We start from the raw sequence: 24,790 nt of genomic DNA, 5'->3' as shown, positions 1-24,790 counted from the left end.
ATTTTAGACAATGTTATGATATTTTTTAAAATTTTCAAAAACTTCATACTTGTGCCGAAGAAAGTATGTCCAAGAAAATCTAGTGTAATCATGAACAAATATCACGTAATAAGAGTAACCACCTTTATATAAGATAGGGGAAGGTGTAACAACGCGTTAAAAAAAAAAAAAATGGTTAGGATTCGGGTCGGATCCGGACCCGGACCCAATGGAGGCACCGCCTCCCTCGTGCCTTTAAAAAGATAAGGCAGGGGGGGTTTCAAATACGAAACCCTCCCCCTCGCTGTCTCTTCTCCCTCACCGCCTCCCGACTCTCCCTCGCTCGTCTGCTGCCGCCATTTGCGACCTCTCTCCGCCGCCGCCGCCGACCACCAGGTACGTTCTCCCTCCTCTTCTTCTCCCTTTTTTTTTCCGTCTCTCTCTCTCTCTCTCTCTCTCTCTCTCTCTCTCTCTCCCTCTCTCCCATTCCTCCCCCCGCTCAGTTCTTCGTTGCACAGGGAGGGGAGGGCTGAGCCTCCTCCCTGCTTTCGTACGGCAGGCGAGGGGCGGAGCCCCCTCCCTACTTCCGTACGGCAGGGGAGGGGCTGGGCCCCTCTTCCCTGCTCTCTGCTACGGCAGGGGAGGGGTCGAGCCCCTCCTCCCTGCCCCTTTTTGTTGCGCCAGCAGGGGCCATCGGCCCCTGCCTTTCATTTGCCAGCAGGGGCCCATGGCCCCTGCCTTTCTTTTGCACCAGCAGGGGGCCATCGGCCCCTGCCTTTCATTTGCCAGCAGGGGCCTATGGCCCCTGCCTTTCTTTCGTCAGCAGGGGCATAGGCCCCTGCCTTTTGTTTGCCAGCAGGGGCCTATGGCCCCTGCCTTTCTTTGGTCAGCAGGGGCATAGGCCCCTGCCTTTCATTTGCCAGCAGGGGCCTATGGCCCCTGCCTTTCTTTGGTCAGCAGGGGCATAGGCCCCTGCCTTTTGTTTGCCAGCAGGGGCCTATGGCCCCTGCCTTTCTTTGGTCAGCAGGGGCATAGGCCCCTGCCTTTCGTTTGCCAGCAGGGGCCATCGGCCTTTGCCTTTCTGTGTGCCAGCAGGGGCCATTGGCCCCTGCCTTTCTGTTTGCTAACAGGGGCCATCGGCCCCTGCCTTTTTGTTTGCCAGTAGGGGCCGATCCCCTGCCCCTTTTGTGCGCAAGCCTATACCCTTGGTCGACAGACCCGGGGAATCTTTGGAAGCTACATCGTAATGGGGACAGATTATTACAATTGTTGATCTCCAGCGAGGAATTCCTAGTGAACGTGAGTCATCTGCTCACATTGACTACATCCCTCTTTGGGCGGCAAGGCTCATTTGGCCCTGCCCCATCCTTTTTGGTTTTGAGTCATTTGGGACCGTTGGCCCCAACTCTATGTATTGGAGAAGTTGAGTCTTTGCCTTGCTTTTGCTTTGTCGGGGCTTGCATGTTAATATCGCATATTCGCAGCTACGACGGATCTCATTCGCGCTCCGCGACCCGAGCCGTCAATTGTGTACGTCCGCAGACGTCGGCAAGCTCGTAACCCTCCAAGGTAGGGGAAGATTGTACGAAAGACTTGGATAATTGAATTAAGTTCAATTAAACTAAAAACGATCAATAAAATGAATATATATATATATATATATACAAATATATATATATATATATATATATTTATACGAGTATGCACTTAACTCAAGGACGCGGTTTCACGATCCTTGCCCTTTACCTTATGTCAGTCTATACTTACCATCGTGTATCACGTCGAGATCTCGTGTTGCATTCTTGCTTATGGTTTGTATGTGCCGTCACGCATCGTGGCGAGGTTCAGTGTCGCACTTCTGCTTACCGCCTTTACCTTGTCGCCGCGCTTTGCGCCTAGGCTCTTGTTTTTGTATGTATTATTACTGCTTTGCTATTGCAGATGCCGCATAGGTTTTTGCTCTTTGCATATGCCTTAAAGGCATCCTCAGGCATTCACCTCTCTCTCTTGCGACGAGAGTTGAGATGGGAGCTGGCGTTACATCCTCGTCTAAGGAGGGGGATACCTTGCAAGGATCCTGACTCCTTAAGTATGCAGTCCTGCAGACGAGTTGGAGGTTCTGTTGAGAAACATGTATCCCGTCTATCGAGGCCGGTGTCGAGTCATGCGAGGCATGTAGATACCCCGATAGCGGATGAGGTTCTAGAAAATCGCAGGCATAATGTTGGCACAAGGTACTGCTGTTTCAAAGGATATAGTAAAGTTAATAAACTTTACATCCTTGTGAAACACTCCTGTTGAGGCTTCTTTTGAGGAGCTATACCCCCTTCATCCTAGAGTACTTGTAGTCGTGCACGACACGTCTAGTACTGCGATGATCGGATGAGACGGTCGTGCGACCACGAACAGTGCGAAATGCACAATGCTGAAATCACATAAATGGCCTTACATTCGCCTTCACAGGCAAGATGCTTGAGTGGTTTAAAGACTACAGCATAGAGTGGGTCGTTAGTTAAGCAACCCCTAACGTACCTGTTCGTTTCAAGTGGTCTGTCAAGGGAGAGGACAGGACGGTACAAACTCCAATGGACAGGTTGTTAACAACCACCCTACGGGCAATGATCCGGCCTCCCCAGTCATTGGAGTTAGGGGAAAGGGGCTACAATAGTTAGCTCAAAACTTCTGCAGAAGTTGGATGCATCCGTGGCACTGCCTCCTTCGGGGAATCCTCTCTCGGCTAAAGCCGTCCCTCTGGAGCGGACTCAACTAGCTTTTCGGGTTATTCAAATACATAGAATAACAGACGCCCGAACTAGTCTCAGTTGTTTCTACGTTTTGCCTGCGCGTACCCGCGGGCCAGTAATATCGAAACATAAAGTCTGTTCACACTGGTGGTTGAGTAGTTGGACTCACTTGCACTATTGACTCGCTTGCACTACTGACTCACTTGGACTCACTTGCACTCGCTTGCACTACTGACTCACTTGGACTCGCTTGCACTCGCTTGCACTATTGACTCGCTTGCACTACTGATTCGCTTGCACTACATACGCGTTTGCACTATTTATCTGCTTGCATTGCTTACCTGTTTAACTGCTTATCTACTTTAAACTGCGTAACCTACTGAATGAAATGTACATAATTCAGTTTCCTTGTAGTCTATCTTGTGCACCTACTAGTTTCTTTAGCGAAACTAACCCAGTCTATGGGTACAGGTGATGAATAGGCACTTCACGGGCGATGGCGCGATGGCAAGATGGTTTCAAGACTCTCTTCTTCCTGCTCTTAGCTCGCGTCCTGATGTTTTTGGGTCTTGTAATGGATTTTCCTTGGGACATCCGAATTTTGTACTTTTGGAACCTTCTTTTAATGAAAGTGCCTTTTTCAAGTAGCATGGGTTGTATGTTTTGGTTCTTCAGCTAACGTGCCCAAAGTGGTCAACTTGCCTTTCTAAAATTAACAAAAGGATGGGCTTCCGCTTATTTCTTAAACCAACTCTGAAATAAAGAGATTCTTTTAGTCTCTTGCCTGTTTTATGAAAGGTTTGAAAGTTGAAATTTTGGGGCGTTACATCTTGGTATCAGAGCTAAGGGAAGTAAGGATTCTTGACCATTGAGCATCCGCATCGCGCTGTGAGTATACCTTTCTTTTTGCTTAGTAGGTGTTTTTTTTTGCATTGTTAAGCTAAGAGGCTTGACGCGTTCTGCTTATGTACCAGCATTGCTGGGTTTTCCTAAACTACTCATGTTAAACATGAATAGTACTTATGTTTCTGGCTTATTTCGAGCCTCCTGAAAATTCTAATTATTGGTATTCCTTGTTTACTCCAAGGATGGCAAGAAACTCGAATGAAGGGTCTGCTGACGATTGGTCAGATCAGCGGGGATTCGTGTTGGATTCCATAAGTTCCCTAGCAGCGGCTATGCGAGACCAGATTCGTTCTCAAAGGGAACCAGCGCCCGTTTCTGAGCCGAAGCCGCATACCGCAGTGACGTATGAGAAATTCCTGAAGCTTGACCCCCCGACCTTCGATGGCAAGCCCGACCCAGACATGGCCGATAACTGGGTGAAGGAGGTGGAACGAGTGTTCGAGGTCTTGTCAGTGCCCGATGACAAGAAGACGTTATTCGGGACCTTTAGGCTGAAGGAGAATGCCCGCAGTTGGTGGGACATGGCCCGGAGTATGCAGTTTTCGGGAATTTCGCCCATTCCTTGGGAAGCTTTTAGAAAGGCTTTCTTGGGGAACTACTTCCCGCCTCATGCGAGGGAGAAGAAGAAGGTGGAGTTCTTGGAGCTCAGCCAAGGCAATTCGAGTTTGACGGATTATATCGCCAAATTCCAGCGCTTAGAACCCTATTGTCCCAACCTGTTCGCGGATGATCGCGAGCGAGCAGGAAAGTTTGTTCGGGGGCTAAAGGAGGGGCTCATGCATCGGGTCCTAACCAGCATGCCCTCGACCTTCTCTGCGGCAGTTGCTGCTGCCACCCTCCTGAGTGAGGCCTGGGAGCGCACTAAGAGTACACAGGGCAGGAGGCCACCCGCTACGGGTGGTGAGCCGAAGACACCTTCCGGTGACCCAGGCAAACGATCGTTCCTTCCTGTGAAGAGCGAAGGAGGAAGGAGACGATATCCTCCTTCGAAGCGTCAGCGGCCTCAGGGCAACCCTCCAGCCAGGCAGCAGACGAGCAATGTGTGCCCCAGGTGCGGTCGATCCCACATCGGGCAGGCGTGCCCGCTCGACACAGGCGGATGCCTGTATTGTGGCAAGATGGGCCACTACGCGCGCGACTGTCGCAAAAAGGCGGCTGACGACGCCAGGCAGACCAGCGGAGCACCTCTGCTCCCTCGGCCACCACAGTCCCAACAGCAGTATCAGACGCCACAACCGCAGGCGAGCGGTCAAAGGAGGGCACCGGGACGCGTCTACTCAGCCAAGGCCGAGCAGCTGACCAAGGGCGACCTAGTGCAAGGTACCCTTTTTGTCGCTAACCAAGCGGCTTTTGTGCTTTTTGATTGTGGTGCCACACACTCTTTTATTTCGGTAAATTTTGCCGAGTTTTTGCGCGTACCTGTAAAACCCTTACATAATACCCTTGAAGTGTATAACCCGATTGGAAAAAATACTGTTTGTGCGACCTACGTACCAGAGTTGGACGTAGTCCTGGCAGATTGGCATTTACCGGTTTGTGCTATCCTGCTAGTGATGACGGAATTTGACGTCATCCTAGGCATGGATTGGCTGCACAAGTATCATGCCAAGATTTTTTGCAGAGATAGCAAGATTGTTTTGTTTCCCCCGGGAATGCCCAAGGTGGAATTCAAGATCGTGAAACCTGTTCGGGCAAGCAAGTTGATTTCGTCGCTGAAGGCGCAAAGCTACCTCAGGAAGGGATGCACTGCCTTTCTGGTTAGTGTCGTCCAGTCCGAGCCGACGCGAGTCTCGATGGGAGACTTGGAGGTTGTGCGAGATTTTCCAGACGTCTTCCCGGAGGAACTGCCAGGCCTTCCTCCACCTCGTGAGGTGCAGTTCAACATCGAGTTGCTGCCGGGTACTGCGCCAATTTCTAAGGCTCCATATCGGATGGCACCAGCCGAGCTCGAAGAGCTCAAGAAGCAGTTGCAGGAGTTGATGGATCAGGGATTCATCCGCCCCAGCGTCTCGCCTTGGGGAGCTCCTGTCTTGTTTGTGAAGAAGAAAGACGGATCTTTGCGATTGTGCATCGACTATCGGATGCTCAACCAGGCGACAATAAAGAATAAGTACCCGTTGCCACGCATCGAGGATCTGTTCGATCAGTTGCAGAGGGCCAAGATCTTCTCAAAGATCGACCTTAGATCTGGGTATCATCAACTCAGAATTAAGGGAGATGATATCTCCAAGACGGCCTTCCGGACCAGGTATGGGCATTACGAATTTACGGTCATGCCCTTCGGACTCACTAACGCTCCTGCAGCGTTCATGGATCTCATGAATAGGGTGTTCAAACCCTTCTTGGACACCTTCGTGATCGTGTTCATTGACGACATCTTGGTGTATTCCGATAGCTGGGAGCAACATCGTGAGCACTTGAGAGTTATTCTCGAAACTTTGCGAAAGGAGCGTTTGTACGCTAAGTACTCTAAGTGCGAGTTTTGGCTCGAGGAGATCATGTTTTTGGGACATGTCATCTCCAAGGAAGGTGTGTCCGTGGATCCAGCGAAAGTCGAGGCTGTACTCAGTTGGCAGCAACCGAGGAATGTTCGTGACATTCGGAGTTTTCTTGGATTAGCTGGGTATTATCGAAGATTTATCCAGGACTTTTCTAAGATCTCTCTACCCTTGACGCAACTCCTGAAGAAAGAAGCTAGGTTCGTGTGGGACGACATGTGCGAGAACAGTTTTCTGATGTTGAAGGAACGTCTTACGACTGCTCCTATTTTGGCCTTACCTTCGGGTCAAGGCGGCTTCGTGATTTACACCGACGCTTCCGGGACAGGCTTGGGTTGCGTCTTAATGCAGAACGATAGAGTGATCGCCTATGCATCGCGCCAACTTAAAATACATGAGAAGAATTATCCGACTCATGATTTGGAGTTAGCAGCGGTGGTCTTCGCATTGAAGATATGGCGGCACTATTTGTATGGGGAGCGGTTCGAGGCTTTTACAGATCATAAGAGCCTAAAATATTTGTTCTCACAGAAGGAGCTGAATATGAGGCAGCGGCGTTGGCTGGAATTCCTCAAGGATTACGACTTTACCTTGTCCTACCACCCGGGAAAAGCGAACGTTGTGGCCGACGCTCTGAGTCGCAAGTCTCCCAGCGTTTCCGTTAATTTGTTATTTGCGGGGTGGAAGCTGATCGAGGATTTGATATCGTGGGAACCGTTTGCAGTCACTCCAGTTTCGATCAGTCTTTCCAGCATGGTAGCTCAACCTGAGCTATTATCTAGGATCTTTGTTAGTCAAAAGAGCGATGAGCAGTACGAAAAGCTGAAGGCTCTAGCGCAGCGGGCCGATACCCCCTTTCGTCTGAGTGAGGAAGGAGGTGTATGGCGTAAGGATCGTCTCTGGGTGCCAAAAGACCCTATTTTGAGAGATGAGATTCTCGCTGAAGCCCACAAGTCCAGGTACACGATTCACCCGGGCGGCACAAAGATGTTCAAAGATTTGCAGCGCAGATATTGGTGGAGTGGAATGAAGCGGGACGTAGCCGAATACGTTTCGAAGTGTTTGACTTGCCAACAGGTTAAGATCGAGCACCAGCGACCAGGCGGAGTGATGCAGCAGATGGAGATTCCACAATGGAAGTGGGAGGACATCACGATGGACTTCATCGTCGGTTTGCCAAGGACGCGGAGGAAACACGATGCGATTTGGGTGATCGTGGATCGACTCACTAAATCGGCGCATTTCCTCCCTATTCGGCTCAGTCAGTCCCTGGACAGCTTGGCAGATCTCTATGTGAGGGAGATTGTGAGATTGCACGGTGTTCCTGTGTCAATCATCTCCGATCGTGACCCGAGGTTCACCTCCAGGTTTTGGGGACAACTGCAGTTGGCCTTGGGCACGAAACTGAAATTCAGCACCGCTTTCCACCCTCAGACCGACGGACAATCTGAACGCACGATTCAGACTTTGGAGGACATGCTGCGAGCGTGCATGTTAGACTGGAAGGGAGAATGGGACTCTCATACCGGGTTGGCAGAATTCGCGTACAATAATAGTTATCATGCGAGTATCGGTATGGCCCCGTACGAAGCTTTGTACGGGAAGCCTTGTCGATCACCTGTTTACTGGGATGAGGTTGGTGAGCGGATGTTAGATTCACCTATAGTGCTACAGCACTATACTCAGCAAGTGCAGATGATCAGGGAACGTTTGCGTACCGCGCAGAGTCGGCAGAAGTGTTACGTTGATCGTCGACGTAGAGAGCTGGAGTTCTCAACAGGAGATATGGTTTTTGTTAAGGTATCTCCTACAAAGAGCGTTTTCCGTTTTGGGAAGAAAGGAAAGCTGAGTCCCCGGTTCGTCGGACCTTTTGAGATCCTGGATCGGATCGGTGAGGCGGCTTATCGTGTTGCGCTGCCTCCTCAGTACGCTCAGATCCACGACGTCTTCCACGTATCTATGCTGAGAAGATACGTTCACGACCCATCACACATCATTCATTATGATGATGTGGATATCCAAAAGGACTTGACGTTCGAGGAAAGACCAGTGGCAATCGTTGACCGTCGAGACCAAGTGCTCAGATCGAAGACGATTTCTCTTGTAAAAGTACGTTGGCAACACCATGGAATAAATGAATGTACATGGGAGCCCGAGTCGGATATCAGGGAAAAATACCCTGACTTGTATTTTGACCAGTGTAAGGAATAAAAATTTCGCGGACGAAATTATTTTTAAGGAGGGTAGGATGTAACAACGCGTTAAAAAAAAAAAAAATGGTTAGGATTCGGGTCGGATCCGGACCCGGACCCAATGGAGGCACCGCCTCCCTCGTGCCTTTAAAAAGATAAGGCAGGGGGGGTTTCAAATACGAAACCCTCCCCCTCGCTGTCTCTTCTCCCTCACCGCCTCCCGACTCTCCCTCGCTCGTCTGCTGCCGCCATTTGCGACCTCTCTCCGCCGCCGCCGCCGACCACCAGGTACGTTCTCCCTCCTCTTCTTCTCCCTTTTTTTTTCCGTCTCTCTCTCTCTCTCTCTCTCTCTCTCTCTCTCTCCCATTCCTCCCCCCCCTCAGTTCTTCGTTGCACAGGGAGGGGAGGGCTGAGCCTCCTCCCTGCTTTCGTACGGCAGGCGAGGGGCGGAGCCCCCTCCCTACTTCCGTACGGCAGGGGAGGGGCTGGGCCCCTCTTCCCTGCTCTCTGCTACGGCAGGGGAGGGGTCGAGCCCCTCCTCCCTGCCCCTTTTTGTTGCGCCAGCAGGGGCCATCGGCCCCTGCCTTTCATTTGCCAGCAGGGGCCCATGGTCCCTGCCTTTCTTTTGCACCAGCAGGGGGCCATCGGCCCCTGCCTTTCATTTGCCAGCAGGGGCCTATGGCCCCTGCCTTTCTTTGGTCAGCAGGGGCATAGGCCCCTGCCTTTTGTTTGCCAGCAGGGGCCTATGGCCCCTGCCTTTCTTTGGTCAGCAGGGGCATAGGCCCCTGCCTTTCATTTGCCAGCAGGGGCCTATGGCCCCTGCCTTTCTTTGGTCAGCAGGGGCATAGGCCCCTGCCTTTTGTTTGCCAGCAGGGGCCTATGGCCCCTGCCTTTCTTTGGTCAGCAGGGGCATAGGCCCCTGCCTTTCGTTTGCCAGCAGGGGCCATCGGCCTTTGCCTTTCTGTGTGCCAGCAGGGGCCATTGGCCCCTGCCTTTCTGTTTGCTAACAGGGGCCATCGGCCCCTGCCTTTTTGTTTGCCAGTAGGGGCCGATCCCCTGCCCCTTTTGTGCGCAAGCCTATACCCTTGGTCGACAGACCCGGGGAATCTTTGGAAGCTACATCGTAATGGGGACAGATTATTACAATTGTTGATCTCCAGCGAGGAATTCCTAGTGAACGTGAGTCATCTGCTCACATTGACTACATCCCTCTTTGGGCGGCAAGGCTCATTTGGCCCTGCCCCATCCTTTTTGGTTTTGAGTCATTTGGGACCGTTGGCCCCAACTCTATGTATTGGAGAAGTTGAGTCTTTGCCTTGCTTTTGCTTTGTCGGGGCTTGCATGTTAATATCGCATATTCGCAGCTACGACGGATCTCATTCGCGCTCCGCGACCCGAGCCGTCAATTGTGTACGTCCGCAGACGTCGGCAAGCTCGTAACCCTCCAAGGTAGGGGAAGATTGTACGAAAGACTTGGATAATTGAATTAAGTTCAATTAAACTAAAAACGATCAATAAAATGAATATATATATATATATATATACAAATATATATATATATATATATATATATATATATTTATACGAGTATGCACTTAACTCAAGGACGCGGTTTCACGATCCTTGCCCTTTACCTTATGTCAGTCTATACTTACCATCGTGTATCACGTCGAGATCTCGTGTTGCATTCTTGCTTATGGTTTGTATGTGCCGTCACGCATCGTGGCGAGGTTCAGTGTCGCACTTCTGCTTACCGCCTTTACCTTGTCGCCGCGCTTTGCGCCTAGGCTCTTGTTTTTGTATGTATTATTACTGCTTTGCTATTGCAGATGCCGCATAGGTTTTTGCTCTTTGCATATGCCTTAAAGGCATCCTCAGGCATTCACCTCTCTCTCTTGCGACGAGAGTTGAGATGGGAGCTGGCGTTACATCCTCGTCTAAGGAGGGGGATACCTTGCAAGGATCCTGACTCCTTAAGTATGCAGTCCTGCAGACGAGTTGGAGGTTCTGTTGAGAAACATGTATCCCGTCTATCGAGGCCGGTGTCGAGTCATGCGAGGCATGTAGATACCCCGATAGCGGATGAGGTTCTAGAAAATCGCAGGCATAATGTTGGCACAAGGTACTGCTGTTTCAAAGGATATAGTAAAGTTGATAAACTTTACATCCTTGTGAAACACTCCTGTTGAGGCTTCTTTTGAGGAGCTATACCCCCTTCATCCTAGAGTACTTGTAGTCGTGCACGACACGTCTAGTACTGCGATGATCGGATGAGACGGTCGTGCGACCACGAACAGTGCGAAATGCACAATGCTGAAATCACATAAATGGCCTCACATTCGCCTTCACAGGCAAGATGCTTGAGTGGTTTAAAGACTACAGCATAGAGTGGGTCGTTAGTTAAGCAACCCCTAACGTACCTGTTCGTTTCAAGTGGTCTGTCAAGGGAGAGGACAGGACGGTACAAACTCCAATGGACAGGTTGTTAACAACCACCCTACGGGCAATGATCCGGCCTCCCCAGTCATTGGAGTTAGGGGAAAGGGGCTACAATAGTTAGCTCAAAACTTCTGCAGAAGTTGGATGCATCCGTGGCACTGCCTCCTTCGGGGAATCCTCTCTCGGCTAAAGCCGTCCCTCTGGAGCGGACTCAACTAGCTTTTCGGGTTATTCAAATACATAGAATAACAGACGCCCGAACTAGTCTCAGTTGTTTCTACGTTTTGCCTGCGCGTACCCGCGGGCCAGTAATATCGAAACATAAAGTCTGTTCACACTGGTGGTTGAGTAGTTGCACTCGCTTGCACTATTGACTCGCTTGCACTACTGACTCACTTGGACTCACTTGCACTCGCTTGCACTACTGACTCACTTGGACTCGCTTGCACTCGCTTGCACTATTGACTCGCTTGCACTACTGATTCGCTTGCACTACATACGCGTTTGCACTATTTATCTGCTTGCATTGCTTACCTGTTTAACTGCTTATCTACTTTAAACTGCGTAACCTACTGAATGAAATGTACATAATTCAGTTTCCTTGTAGTCTATCTTGTGCACCTACTAGTTTCTTTAGCTAAACTAACCCAGTCTATGGGTACAGGTGATGAATAGGCACTTCACGGGCGATGGCGCGATGGCAAGATGGTTTCAAGACTCTCTTCTTCCTGCTCTTAGCTCGCGTCCTGATGTTTTTGGGTCTTGTAATGGATTTTCCTTGGGACATCCGAATTTTGTACTTTTGGAACCTTCTTTTAATGAAAGTGCCTTTTTCAAGTAGCATGGGTTGTATGTTTTGGTTCTTCAGCTAACGTGCCCAAAGTGGTCAACTTGCCTTTCTAAAATTAACAAAAGGATGGGCTTCCGCTTATTTCTTAAACCAACTCTGAAATAAAGAGATTCTTTTAGTCTCTTGCCTGTTTTATGAAAGGTTTGAAAGTTGAAATTTTGGGGCGTTACAGAAGGTCCTCATACGTCAGAGTGCACTAATTCAAACGGTTTAGAAGAAAAAAATGTCCTTTTCGGAAAGAAAAGGGCTTTCTTTTTGCCAAGAACACAATCCTCACAATGAAAATTTTCATTACAAAATTTGTTCAAATTTTGTACATGAGATAACTTTGATAAACTAAAATGTCCTAGTCTTTGATGCCACAAAACTATGTTAAAATTTTGAACATTATAACAAAAATTTTCTTTTAGAAGAAAAAGATGATTCATGTAGTAGAGATCTCCTTCTCTATGTCCCCCAATATGCTTTATGGATTGGAGATCTTGCACCCATCATTGCTTAGATGAGAAGAAGACACTACACCCATGGTTGGTAATTTGAGAAAAAGTGAGAAGGTTTAAATCTAATTTCGGGACAAATCTAATTTTTGAAATAGAAAATTTTGAAAATTCAACGCCTTTTATATTAAGAAAGGACCCATCAGTGATAAAAATATTATTTTGCGTTGAATTAGTAAAACATTCAGAAAGCAAAGAAATGTATGGAGTCATATGAAATGAGGGTCCAAAATTTAAAAACCAAGAAACCTTACCGGGAGTTGAAGATGTAGAGAACGCAGATCCTAAAAAAGAGGAAGAGGAGTTCTTGATTAGTGGATGAAGGGCCTTCATGATTTTAGAGAACATGGTTCTAATGAATTTTGAATTTTCATTGGTTCTACTTCTTTTTTCATGAGATGTGCTCACAGATGCCACTTTTTTGTCTTTTCTTCCCTTGAACTTGAGACAATAGGGTTTGATGTGTCCCGGTTCTCCACAACTATGACATTACTATATATATTTTTTATTGTCATCATATCTGTCTCCCATAGGAAGGTTTTGAAAAATGTGATGGTTTGTACAAATTTGTATTGGCACTCGGTCTTAAAACGGCCAAAACATTATCCTTGATCTCCTTAGAATCATACATGGATTTCAACCTTGTCTCCTCCCTGCAAGGGAAGAGGTTTTTTCCTATTAATGATATTGACTCGAACTTGTTCAAATTCGGGTCTGAGGCCTCTAAAAAACTGGAATAATTGTTCCTCATGTTTGTACTTTTTTCATTCTTTAGCATCATTATGTGTCTCCTATATTGGCTCAAGTTTAGCCAATTAATCGCAAAGTCTTTTGAGGGTACTATAGTATTCCCTCGACGTTTTATATCATTGTTTGCAACTATGCATTTTGTCTTTAAGACCTCACTTGTGAGCAACATCTTTTTGGGTATAGGTTTGTCTAACGTATTCTCAAGCTTCATCCGCTCATTCAAATTCAAGAATATCGAAACCCGGCTCCTCATGCATACTATCCATAAATAAGGAAAGATCCTTGACATGACCCACTTTCCACTCTTTATAGGCTTTTTTGTATTCAAGCATAGCCTTTTTTCTTTAACTCCCTTAAGGCTCTCCTTAAATTCACCATTAGCTCCAATAACCATTTTTATGAGAATTGGTTATGGTTCCAATATTGAACCATCAACAAATTGCCATATATCTTTACTCATGAGGATTCTTTTCATCACCGCGACCCAAACATTGTAGTTTTTTCTATCAAATTTGCAATTTCTTTATCAGCCATAGTGGAGAAGAAGAGAAAAAGAGGAAAAAAAAGAGATAGAGAGACAAGGAGGGAGAAGTTCTAAGTTGATGTAGATCCACTGTAAGCTTCTTTACACGTTCAACTTTCAACACGTCCTCTTTTCAGATCCACAAGCCTTCAAGTGCTTCTAGCTCTCATACTATGTAATGAAATAACAAGTGCACAAATACAATGCCACAAAGAGGCTACAATTGTGTACATCCACAAATACAAAAGCCACTTATGGGTCAAATACAAAAGAGCCACTAAGGGCCAACACATAAACCTCACAAAAGAGAGCAAGAGCACAAATATAAAATAAAAAATGTTATTCCAAAATTCTTAGAACAAGCATACATGAAGAAGGGGCCAACAACCCCTTTTATATACAAAAGGAGGCGTTGGGGCGCTCCCAATGGTCATATTTATGACCGTTGGAGAGCCCCTAAACAAAAAATGAAAAATAAAAAGATAAAAAAACAAAACTGTCCCTAATGGACAACACCTATTACATGTACAAAATGACCAAAATATCCCTTATCATATACCCAAATTACATAACCAAAATTAACTATATATATTTGAATATATATATATATATATATACATATAATCTTATACAATACATTTTAACAGCATGGCTAATTTTGTTTCTTGTTGATATTACACAGTCAAGAGGATCAACTAGAGATGGAACTGGTGTACATGATAGCATTGTTAATCAGCTTCTCACAAAGGTAAGATTAGTTTCTTTGTTTATGTTTTCTTCTTAACCAGTTGTAGAGTCAACTGAATGAGTCATCTTGCTATTTAGATAGATGGTGTTGAGTCCTTGAACAATGTGTTGCTGATTGGAATGACCAACCGAAAGGATTTACTTGATGAAGCGCTTCTGAGGTAAAATTTTTAAAGAATGAGCTGATTATTATCTAAGTGTTTATTTCACCAAGAGACTAGGCGTTCTCTTATTAAAGAAAGGAATGCCATGGCATAAGTTTAGGTTTAGTTATGATATGCATTGATTATTTGTAGACCATAGAAAGGTTTTATATCGATGGGTGTAAAAAGGTTTTATATCAATTTGGGTGTAACTGCAATAAGCAGTTGTGATATGTGTGAATTATTTGTAGACCCTAGAAAGGTTTCATATCAATTGACAAGGCTGCCGACTTGTACTATTTATCTAGGTTTAAATTCACTGTATCTGTTAAACATTTCATGGCTGTTTTCTCTGGCACTAATTATATGGTGCCATCCCAGAACAAATTATATGTGAAGCTAGTCAACATTCTGTAGCTTGCAATAATGTGATAATAGTACTTTCCTTCACCTAAACACAGTCATCTTATCAAGAACAGTAAATATCAGCATGGCGTAGCATTATTTCAATTTTTTTTTTGTTTTAAATATCTGTGGAAACCATTTAAAAGGCCTCTTTCTAAAAATTGCTTGTATGATCTTCAAATCTCTTTTTATTTTTCCTTTCTATTGAATGCTTTTTGTAAGTTGATAAACTTGTATAAGAGAATTGCCTTCTGAAGTGAGAAGGAATCCCATCTTTTATTATTATTATTTGGCTTTTTTTCTTGTTATGGGTCCTTTGGCCCTATAACATTCTCACCCTTCTACTTGTTTCAATTGCAGACCTGGACGTTTGGAAGTCCAAGTTGAGATCAGCCTTCCTGATGAAAATGGTCGTTTGCAAATTCTTCAGATACATACTAACCAAATGAAAGAGAATTCTTTCCTTGCTGCAGACGTGAGCCTGCAGGAGCTTGGTCTCTCTCTCTCTCTCTACACACACACACACACACACACACACATATATATATATATATATATATATATAGGGAAAATATTGGCTGCCTTTGAGTATACCGTACCCTCTAGTAGAAACAGCCTATTCCATCGCATCTTGACCTTTTTGTGGATCATGCCCTACGGATATGATCTATATGGTCTGTTTGGTCAAAAACATGTTTTATATTGTCTACTCACATTGTATAAACAGATTTCTTAAAGGCTTCAAAATTGTATGGTCCACAATGAGTAAAAATCTCATGATTGAGAAACATGTTTCTACATCAAAGCTACTCAATCAAAAGTGCATTCCCAGTAAATGGACCATGTTGAGCACATCTGTGGGGTCAGATTGATGAAATAAAGTTCACACCTTTGAGTTTTAGCTAGAGTATGGTTACTGTAGAGTGTAGCCAATATTTCCCCATATATGTATATATGTATGTAGTATAGCAGATTATTAGGTTTCTTAGATGTCGTTCTATTGTTGAGATGGTACTTTGAAGACTTGGAGACCTAGTGCAGTATCGCTAAAACTTTGTCAGGCTCATCCTGTTTCTGTGAAAATCACAGACATGAGATTGGTAAGTTCTAACTTAACATAGACCAAGCAAACTCTCCAAGTATCTTAACTCAGTGGTCAAATGTACATCTGGATTTGGTGTGCCAGTCCAACTTGCTGGCACATGTTTTTTAAGGATGAAAGATACTTCGGCTTGAGAATCAACTTGTTGGATCTCTCATTGGGTTGTAAAATAGTCGTGATCGAAAATAATTTCTCATTGTTTCAATCATACAATTACAAAATCTACCTACCATTATGTATTGGACATAAAAAAGAGCTAGTTTAAATATCTTAAATCAATAAAAAACCCATTAATCATTAGTGCTATACTACTAGCAAGAAGAACTTTGACATACCAAATATATGAACTGTATACAAGAAAGAACATAATAGTGTACATGTTCTTGTAGTCAGAAGAAATTTTTAACATTGGTTTCTTGACGTTGTTCTAAATGAATTGGTTAAAAAGCTTTTGAATTTAATAAGAATAAATTCATTCTTTTGTGTACAACTGGATTATAATTTATGGATTGTCCTAAATCCAATTAAAACAAGTCAAATATGATTTTCTTCTTATAGGAACCACAGTTCCAGTAATATATATTTGTTGCCTTCTTATTTAGGGTGCATTTGGATACAAGGTAATTTGTGAGAAATAGAATTCTAATTACTTGCCACATCAAATTCAGTTTGGATTTGTTTGTGGGCTTGGTAATTACAATTCCAAATCTCTCAAATTCTCCGATTAGAGTTCCCACCTCTTTAATTCTCAGAATGCATGGAGCATTGAGGGTTTCCTCGTGCTCGACGTCCTCCATTTTTGGATGGTTCATGCTCCTCCTCCTTTTCTCCTTCTCTTGCCTTCCTCCTCTCCTCTCCTCCTCCCCCCTCTCCCTCTCTAACCACTACTGCCTGATGGCCGGATTGCAGTGTAATAACCAGCAGTCTGGTTGTCTCACCTCCCCGCCAGCCATCTTCTATCCATGCCAGCCGATTGATGCTGGAATCTGGCACCAGCATGGTGGCTGGTTGCCTCCTCCGGCCACACCAGAACCCTCCCCCCTCTACTGAGTAAGAAGAGAAGGGGAAAGAGGAAGAGAGAGAAAACAGAAAGAGAGAGAGAGAGAGAGAAATTAATCAAATTATTTTTTGATAAAAAAGAAAAACAAATAATAAAAGTGAGGGTAGCGTCGGTGTGCTGATAAATCTGCAAATGGATCAGATAGGGTCAGATTCAACTTCATCCAAATCTTAATCCAAACTTATACTAAATTGCTAATTTTTAAAGAATTCATTATTGAGAATTTTTAAAGAAACTTATTTAGCACACCTGAGTTATCCAAACAATGACAAAATGGAGATCCAGAATTCTCTTTCTTGTTATTTCCATGGAGTGAGAATTTACTTTCCATGAGAATTCTCCTCAAAATGATCCAAACGCACCCTAAAGTACAATTCTCATCTCAAACATCCAATGTCCTTAGAAGCATGTTTTCACATGAGATGGGAAGCAAACTTCAAAAGCCCCTACTTTCAGTTTCTAAAGAAACAAGCTTCGAAAATATGTAGAAGCTTCTGATAAACTATGGATTTGATCCTTAGACAAGATGTTCATCATTCATTAAGGCAACACAGATAATTAGATAATTATATATAAGGTATTGTCAGAAAAAATGCATCCTAACTTATTTGTTTATGGTATGAAGACCCGGGGTAGGCCTTGTGATAAAATATCTACACCGCACTGCCCATATAGTGACATCAGTCTATCCCCGATAAGCAAAGTAAATACTGCATGTGCGTGTATGTGTTTGCATGCATGTTGTCCCAATAAGCAGACAATTTGGAGATTTATCTAAACATTGTTTTGAAACTTAGCTCTAGAGTATATTAGATGTTAAAATGTACTCCATATATATATATATATATATATATATATATATATATATATATATATATATATATATATATATATATATATATATATATATATATATATATATATATATTATAGCAATACCCGTTAGGGGTATTTTTGTAATTTCACATAGTTGTTTTAGAAAACAACTATTTTTATTTTTTGTTAAAATGTAATTTCTTTTTTTATTTTTTATTTTTATTTTTTTGTATTTTTTAGGAACCAAAAGGGGCTCCAACCATAGAGTCGTTGGAGCCCCCAACGACGCCATGGGAGCCCCCTTTTGGGCTCTTCTTTTGAGGTCCTTGGCCTTCCATTTCCTTCCACTCCCTCTTGTATAAATAGGGGTAAACCCCTTGTATGTATGCATTCTTGAGAGCTCTCTCTCTTTTCAATAAGAGGCTTTTTATATTGTTGCCTTCTTAAAGGCTTGTGTTTGTATTGTCCCTTAGTGGACTTGTGATATTGTCTCTTTTATTCATTGTTGTAAGTGCTTATAAGCACTCTTTATATCTCCGCAATATCTCATTACATGGTATTAGAGCCACTAGGTTCTTGAAAGAAAAGTGTGGTACGTATATTTCATATTTTGTGTATCTCTTCTCTTCTCACTTCTTGGAAACATCATGGAGGCAAAGATCGACCTATCCTTCAAGCTCAATGGAAAGAATTACATGATGTGTGCATCGGCAATGAAAAACAACCTCAAAGGAAAGAAACTTTGGGGTTTTGTCATGGGTACCGTTCCGGAACCTAAACTTATGCTCACAAAGAACGAAGTAGGTCAAGAAAAAGTTCTTGAAGGAGATGTTCGCCTCAAGGCCATTGAAAATCATCAAAAAGAAGTGGAAGATTGGAAAAGCAATCACGCAAAAATCCTTGCGTGGTTTATGAACAATGTTGAACTCAAGGTATGTGCTAATATAGCTAAATTTCGTCGGGCCAATGAGGCTTGGTTCTTTATGAATGGTACGTATACCCAAAAGGATCTTGCAAGCGTATTTTTTGCAAGAAAAGATTAGAACCACCGAACAAGGTGATTCTAGCATTCAAGACTATTATAGTGCCTTAAACCCACTATGGGATGAATTGGCTCTTTTAGAGCCAAAATGGGTTGCTATGAAAGATGTTGAATTGAGACAAAAACAAATGAAACAAGAACGATTGTTTCAATTTCTTTTTGGGCTACGTTCCGAATTTCAGCAAGTGAAATCCTCACTTCTCCATAGATCTATCTTTCCTCCAATTGAGGATGCCATTGCCAAAATCACTCAAGCGGAGACAAGGCTTGGCATGAGTAAACATGTTGATGAAGTGCTTGCCGTATCCAAACCTGGCAACAATGTAAGAACCTATAAACCTCCTCTCTTTGGGAAACAAGGAAACTATAATGGAGGAAGAAAAATGATTATTTATCATCATTGCTATGAGTTGGGTCACATCAAACCCGCTTGCCCAAAGCTTAATGGAACTTTCAAGCCTAAGGTGGCCTCTTGATGAAACTACCATCAAAGAAGATGAAGGCAAAAATGGCGACCTGAAAGAAACTCTTGGGCAAATATCTATGGCTCTTCCACAAATTCTTAAAGCTTCTTCCTCCACATCGGGTGCGGCTATTGCTTCTACATCATCACCCAATACGTATTCTTGGATCCTTGACTCCGAAGCCTCTTTTCATATGACCCCCCATGAAAATGCACTTGTTGATGTTTGCATCAATTCAAAGGCTTCTTGTGTCTCTACGACCGATGGAACATTTTTAAAAATTTCAAGTATTCTCTTTTAAAGACTCAAAATTTTTGTGTTTTAAAAGTAAGAGTTGTTCCCAAACTAAATTTAAATTTCTTTTCGGTCTCCCAAATTGCCGACCATGGATGCGAAATATCTTTCTCATCTAATGGTTGCTTTGTGCAGGATCTCCGGTCCTGAAAGCGGATTGGGCAAAGCCATAGGAAGGGAGGATCATCTAGACCTTCCCACAAATCATTTTTGTTCTTGTGTCCAAGAAAAAAATATGGAAACTTGGCATAAAAGACTTGGTCATCCAAGTTATTCCAAAATGTACCTTTTTCTCTTTGGAAACAAATTTTGTAAGGAAAAAGAAATTAATTGCAAAGATTGTATTTTTGGAAAAATGAAGTCTTCTGTTTTCAACTATAACTTTTCTTTCTTCAAGACCATTTGAATTGGTGCATTCGGATGTCTGGGGGCCTTCTCCGGTCATGTCTAAAGGGGGCTATTCTTATTATGTTACTTTTATTGATGATTTTACTCGGTATGTTTGGATTTATTTTCTTAGTCATAAGTCGGAAGTATTTACTTTCTCTAAAGATTTTCATTGAAAAATCCAAAATCAATTCCAAAGTAACATATCTACTTTGAGAACCGATTCCGGTGGTGAATATTTATCTCATGAATTTCAAAACTATTTAACTCAAAATGGAATTTGTCATAAAAAATCATGTCCTAGAACCCCTCAACAAAATGGCCTAGCGGAAAGGAAACATAGACACATTGTAGAAACCGCTAGAACATTACTTGTCTCTATAAATATTTCAAAGATGTTTTGGGCCGAAGCCGTTCTAACCGCAACTTATCTAATCAATAAAATGCCCTCTTCTAAGTTAAAAAATGCTTCTCCCTATGAAAAACTCTTTAAATTTTTACCCGATTTCAATCGTCATCGTATTTTTGGTTGTAAATGCTTTGTTCTATTGCATAAGAGAGATAAGTTGTCTCCAAAAGCAATTGAATGTGTTTTTCTAGGATATGGTGAAAATAACAAAGGGTATAGATATGATTTTAAAAATGATAAACTTTATGTTTCAAAAGATGTAACATTTCTAAAAGATGAGAATGATTTTGATAAAATAGAAGAAACAAATGAAATTGATTACATATTTTTATATGATCTTATTGATGACATACAAAATGATTCTCTTGAAAGCATAGAAGATACATGTGAGGTGTCCAACCTTGATATAATACCCTCAAATGATAATGATACAAATATGAATATATACTCAAGAATAAATCAAGAAAACCCGATTAGTGCCTTCGAAAAATACTCCCAAATTTCTGAGTCTACAGAAGAACCACAAATTAGACATTCTTTTAGAATATCAATACCACCAAATAGGTTTGTATCCTATGATTCTTTGACACTCAACTATCGAGCATGTTTAATAACCCTACATGCTTATTTTGAACCTGCTCACTATAATCAAGCTAAATCTATACTACATTGGGTTGAAGCAATGCAGGTTGAACTAAATGCACTAAAAAAGGCTAATACTTGGGAAATAGTTAATCTACCCCCACAAAAAAAACCTATTGGGCGTCGGTGGGTTTTCAAAGTCAAAACTAAAAGCGATGGATCTTTAGAACGATATAAAGCTAGGTTAGTCGCCAAGGGATACTCACAAGAATATGAAATTGATTATGAAGAAACTTTCGCTCCCGTAGCTCGAATGACCAGTGTCAGGACTTTAATAGCTGTCGCATCAACCAAAAAATGGCCTATTTATCAACTTGACGTAAAAAATGCTTTTTTAAATGAAAGTTTAAATTAAGAAGTTTACATGGATCCACCACCTGGAATTAATATTGAGCAAGGTCAAACTCTTCGGCTTTTAAAAGCGTTGTATGACCTTAAACAAGCTCCTAAGGCTTGGTATGATCGTTTCAGTGATATCATGATAAAATTAGGATTTTATTCTTGTTATACTGACACTGCTCTTTTTGTTAAAAATGCAGGTACTAGTATTGTTATGTTGTTACTTTATGTTGATGATATGATTATCACTGAGAATGATCAAAATAGTATTGTTGATGTTAAAAATATGTTAAAAAATAATTTTGATATGTCTGATTTAGGTTTTCTTAGATACTTTCTTGGAATTGAAGTTGCATATTCTTCTCGAGGATATATTTTGTCACAGATGAAGCTTGCTGCAGATATATGTTCTAAGTCTGGCATTTCAGATGATAAAAAAGTAGAGACTCCCGAAGTTATTAATGCCAAATTACGGTTGGAGGATAGGGTTCTTCCGGAAAATCCCACACCCTACAGACAACTCATTGGGTCTCTCACCTACTTAACCATCACCAGACCAGATATCACTCATGCGGTTCACTCAGTTAGTCAATTTCAGCATGCTCTTACACCTGTGCACATGAGTGCTGTTCTCTTGATCATTCGTTACATTCAGAACACCATCAATAAAGGGCTATTTCTATCCTCCTCTTCTTTCTTGAATCTTCTTGCTTATACTGATGCAGATTGGTGAGGTAATCCTAATGATCGAGTCTCAACTACTGGTTTTTGTGCCTTTCTAGGGGACTCCTTGATTGCCTGGTGATGCAAGAAGCAGCTGAAAGTTTCACTATCATCTACTGAAGCTGAGTATCGGGCTATGACTGTAATAACCGCATTTTTTTGGGAATTAATTGGATTTTTATAGATATAATGCGTAAACGGTTTGATTTGGGTCTGGGATCCAAATCTCGAATCCAAGACTCATAAAGGGATATAAAATAAATTAAATATCACACGTGGATCCAATCCGCGGATCCACGCTATTGGAGAACTTCGGACCCAAATCGCGGACCCAGGTAAGCAAAGGATCCGCTGATCCAGATCGCAGCAGGCTCGCGGGTCTCGAATCCGGACCCGGGTCGCGCCCTGCGATACTGATAAAAAAAAAACGTAAATTAAAGGGCAGGTGTCTGCCCGATAAAATGGAGGGAAGACTGCGGTTAGGGTTCTGAAAGAACCCTAACACGATGGAAGCAGGGGGCGGGGTCGTGCGAGGCCGCCGAAGGGAAAGGGGGGAAAACCTATCCCCTCCCTTTTCATGGGCTGCCCTCCTGCAAAAAGGGAGTCCTGGATTTCTTGCTCTCCCTCTCCTCTGCCCCTCATCACCCTCTCCACCGGCATCGCGGCTGCGAAACAGCAGGCCGACCATCGACAGCAACCTCCCGATCGCGCCCTTCACGCCGGCAGGAGCTCTGTCGTCGGCAAGCCTCCTGGCCACCTGCTGCCGCCATCGCCTGCCACCAGAATCGCCGACGGCCTTCTTCTTGCAGCAGCGTCAGCCACCTCCTCCTCCAATCGCCAGAACAGGTAGGATTTCTGCACTTTTTGTTTGGTATTGATTGTATCCTGTGTCTGTGTTGTGGGTCGGTCAAGAAAACAAGGCATTAGGTGCTCGGTCGTTCTTGATAGGGTTCTTGGCTACCGGAAAACGCAGGCCCATGAGTTGGGGTTTCTGATAGTCGTGATTTTCGATTTGGGGGTTTTCTTGCTTAACCCTAACTTGGAAAATCTCAAATCAAACCGATTTGGGATTTCGGTTGAAGCTTTGGTTAGCCCAGCCGTGGGGTTTCGATTTCTTGGATTTGATAACCCCAGATTTGGGGGGGGGGGGGGGGGGTTCCTGCAATCAGAATGCTACGGTCATGATTATCGTTTCTTTTAATTGTATTCTTGGTTTTTATGTGTAGAATTTGGGGGTTTTTATTTTTGTTCTGATTTCTATTAAGAAATTGGGGGGGATTTCGGTGGACATTAAAGAAATCCCCAAAATCAACATAAATTGGGGTTTCTTGTCCTAGAAACCGATGATGGTTCTTGCAATGGAATGTGGTTAAGAGAGTGGGGGTGGGTTGCGTGTTTTATAATCGGAATCTTGAAAAAAAAAGAAGAAGAAGTGTTGATCGAAGCTTTCCCGTACAATGTTTTTTTTTCTCTGGAGGTGTTGATCATGAATATGCACCTGCATAAGTTCTGAAACTGGTTCAGAATGTGAGTTGTAAATGTGGATCTTGGACTGATATAGATAATTACAACATTTCCTTGATTCCTAGTATGTTCTTGAAATACAAAGCATATATCCTATCAGATCCGAAGAAATCAGTGTTATTAAATGTGATTTGAAGCCTTCATTATCAGAAGTCATGGTTAAACTTAGTCACGGGAAGATGGTTATTGTTTTGTTGGTGATCTTGTGGGTTTGACACTATTTGTTCAATACGGTAATGAGCATTTTCATTGTGTATTTGGAGCAACAAAGATGATAGGAATTTCTTATGAATTATGTTCTTTATACGAAATTCTACTTCTTATATTGTGTCATTAGTATTACGCTTTAGCGTTGTTCCAATGTGATATTTTCTTCTTTGATATTGCCTGTGTAATGGTAGATGCTTTTATGAGCAAAATGAAAGAACAGAATCAATGTTATCATCTGTTTATGCAGTGGCTCATCACTTTTACACACCAGTAATGCTATTGCCCATTACATTGAATGCAGTGCAATTTTACACAGGTTGTATAGTCATTTTTTATTAGGAAATGGAGTGACAGATCTGGTCCAGATTTGTCCAGAATTATCAGGTTATGACCAACTGACAGTCAGCAGTCAGAAACCCTGTTATGCAATCTGGTTTCTTAGTCGGCTGGACTGAATTTAGTTGGATGGACTGAATTTAGTCGGGTGGACTGAATTTAGTCGAATGGACTGAATTTAGTCGGCTGGGCTGAATTGACTATTTTTTTTAGCTAGAAAGATGGGGGTACGGGATTGGTAAGCTCGACCATCTTCCTTAGCCTATGCAAAAACTTACACTTTTGCCCAGCGAATACGTGAAATGTTATCTTAGCATTTCATTGTACTGGTTGTGCATTTATAAATGAAATCATGGCTCAGTTAGTGATATTTTTGATGTGCGTGTGTAATTTATGTGCACACTCACACACTCAAAGGAGATATGTATTGGTTAATACACGTATGTGATGTAGGTAACATACGTAGTGAGGATGCATATGATTGGGAAATGACATGCTTATGATTGGGTTTGTATGTACGTGGGTGCACATGTATTTGGCACATGTCAGCATGCTTTATAGTTTGCAACATGTGAGGTATTTGGTGCCTGTTAACATATTATTGCAAAGTTGGCTTTGGAAAGTGCATACATGAAATAAATGTGTGTTTAGTATGTAAAATCATGCATAAATGTTCTAATGTACTTATGAATTATAGATGAATGCATGTGTGTTAAGTGATCACATGAAAGTACTTACACATGGATGGTGAACACATGCATATGACTGT

General features: G+C 43.1%; 1 protein-coding gene across 1 annotated transcript in view; it reads left to right on the top strand.

The window, feature by feature from the left end:
- Positions 1–24,790, top strand: part of LOC149814664 (vesicle-fusing ATPase-like) — a 113,674-nt gene that overhangs the window by 76,152 nt on the left and 12,732 nt on the right. The window contains exons 10-12 of the mRNA XM_089989986.1: positions 14,061–14,126; positions 14,204–14,286; positions 15,034–15,167. Coding sequence (XP_089846112.1) covers positions 14,061–14,126; positions 14,204–14,286; positions 15,034–15,167 — 283 coding nt within the window. The remainder of the gene's footprint in view (positions 1–14,060; positions 14,127–14,203; positions 14,287–15,033; positions 15,168–24,790) is intronic.

Source organism: Nuphar pumila, chromosome 15 (genome assembly GCF_984573655.1).
Source record: "Nuphar pumila chromosome 15, dmNupPumi1.hap1.1, whole genome shotgun sequence".
NCBI classification, from domain to species: Eukaryota; Viridiplantae; Streptophyta; class Magnoliopsida; order Nymphaeales; family Nymphaeaceae; genus Nuphar; species Nuphar pumila.
The sequence above is the reverse complement of the archived record's forward strand: the minus strand, read 5'-3'. Positions and strand labels throughout refer to the sequence as shown.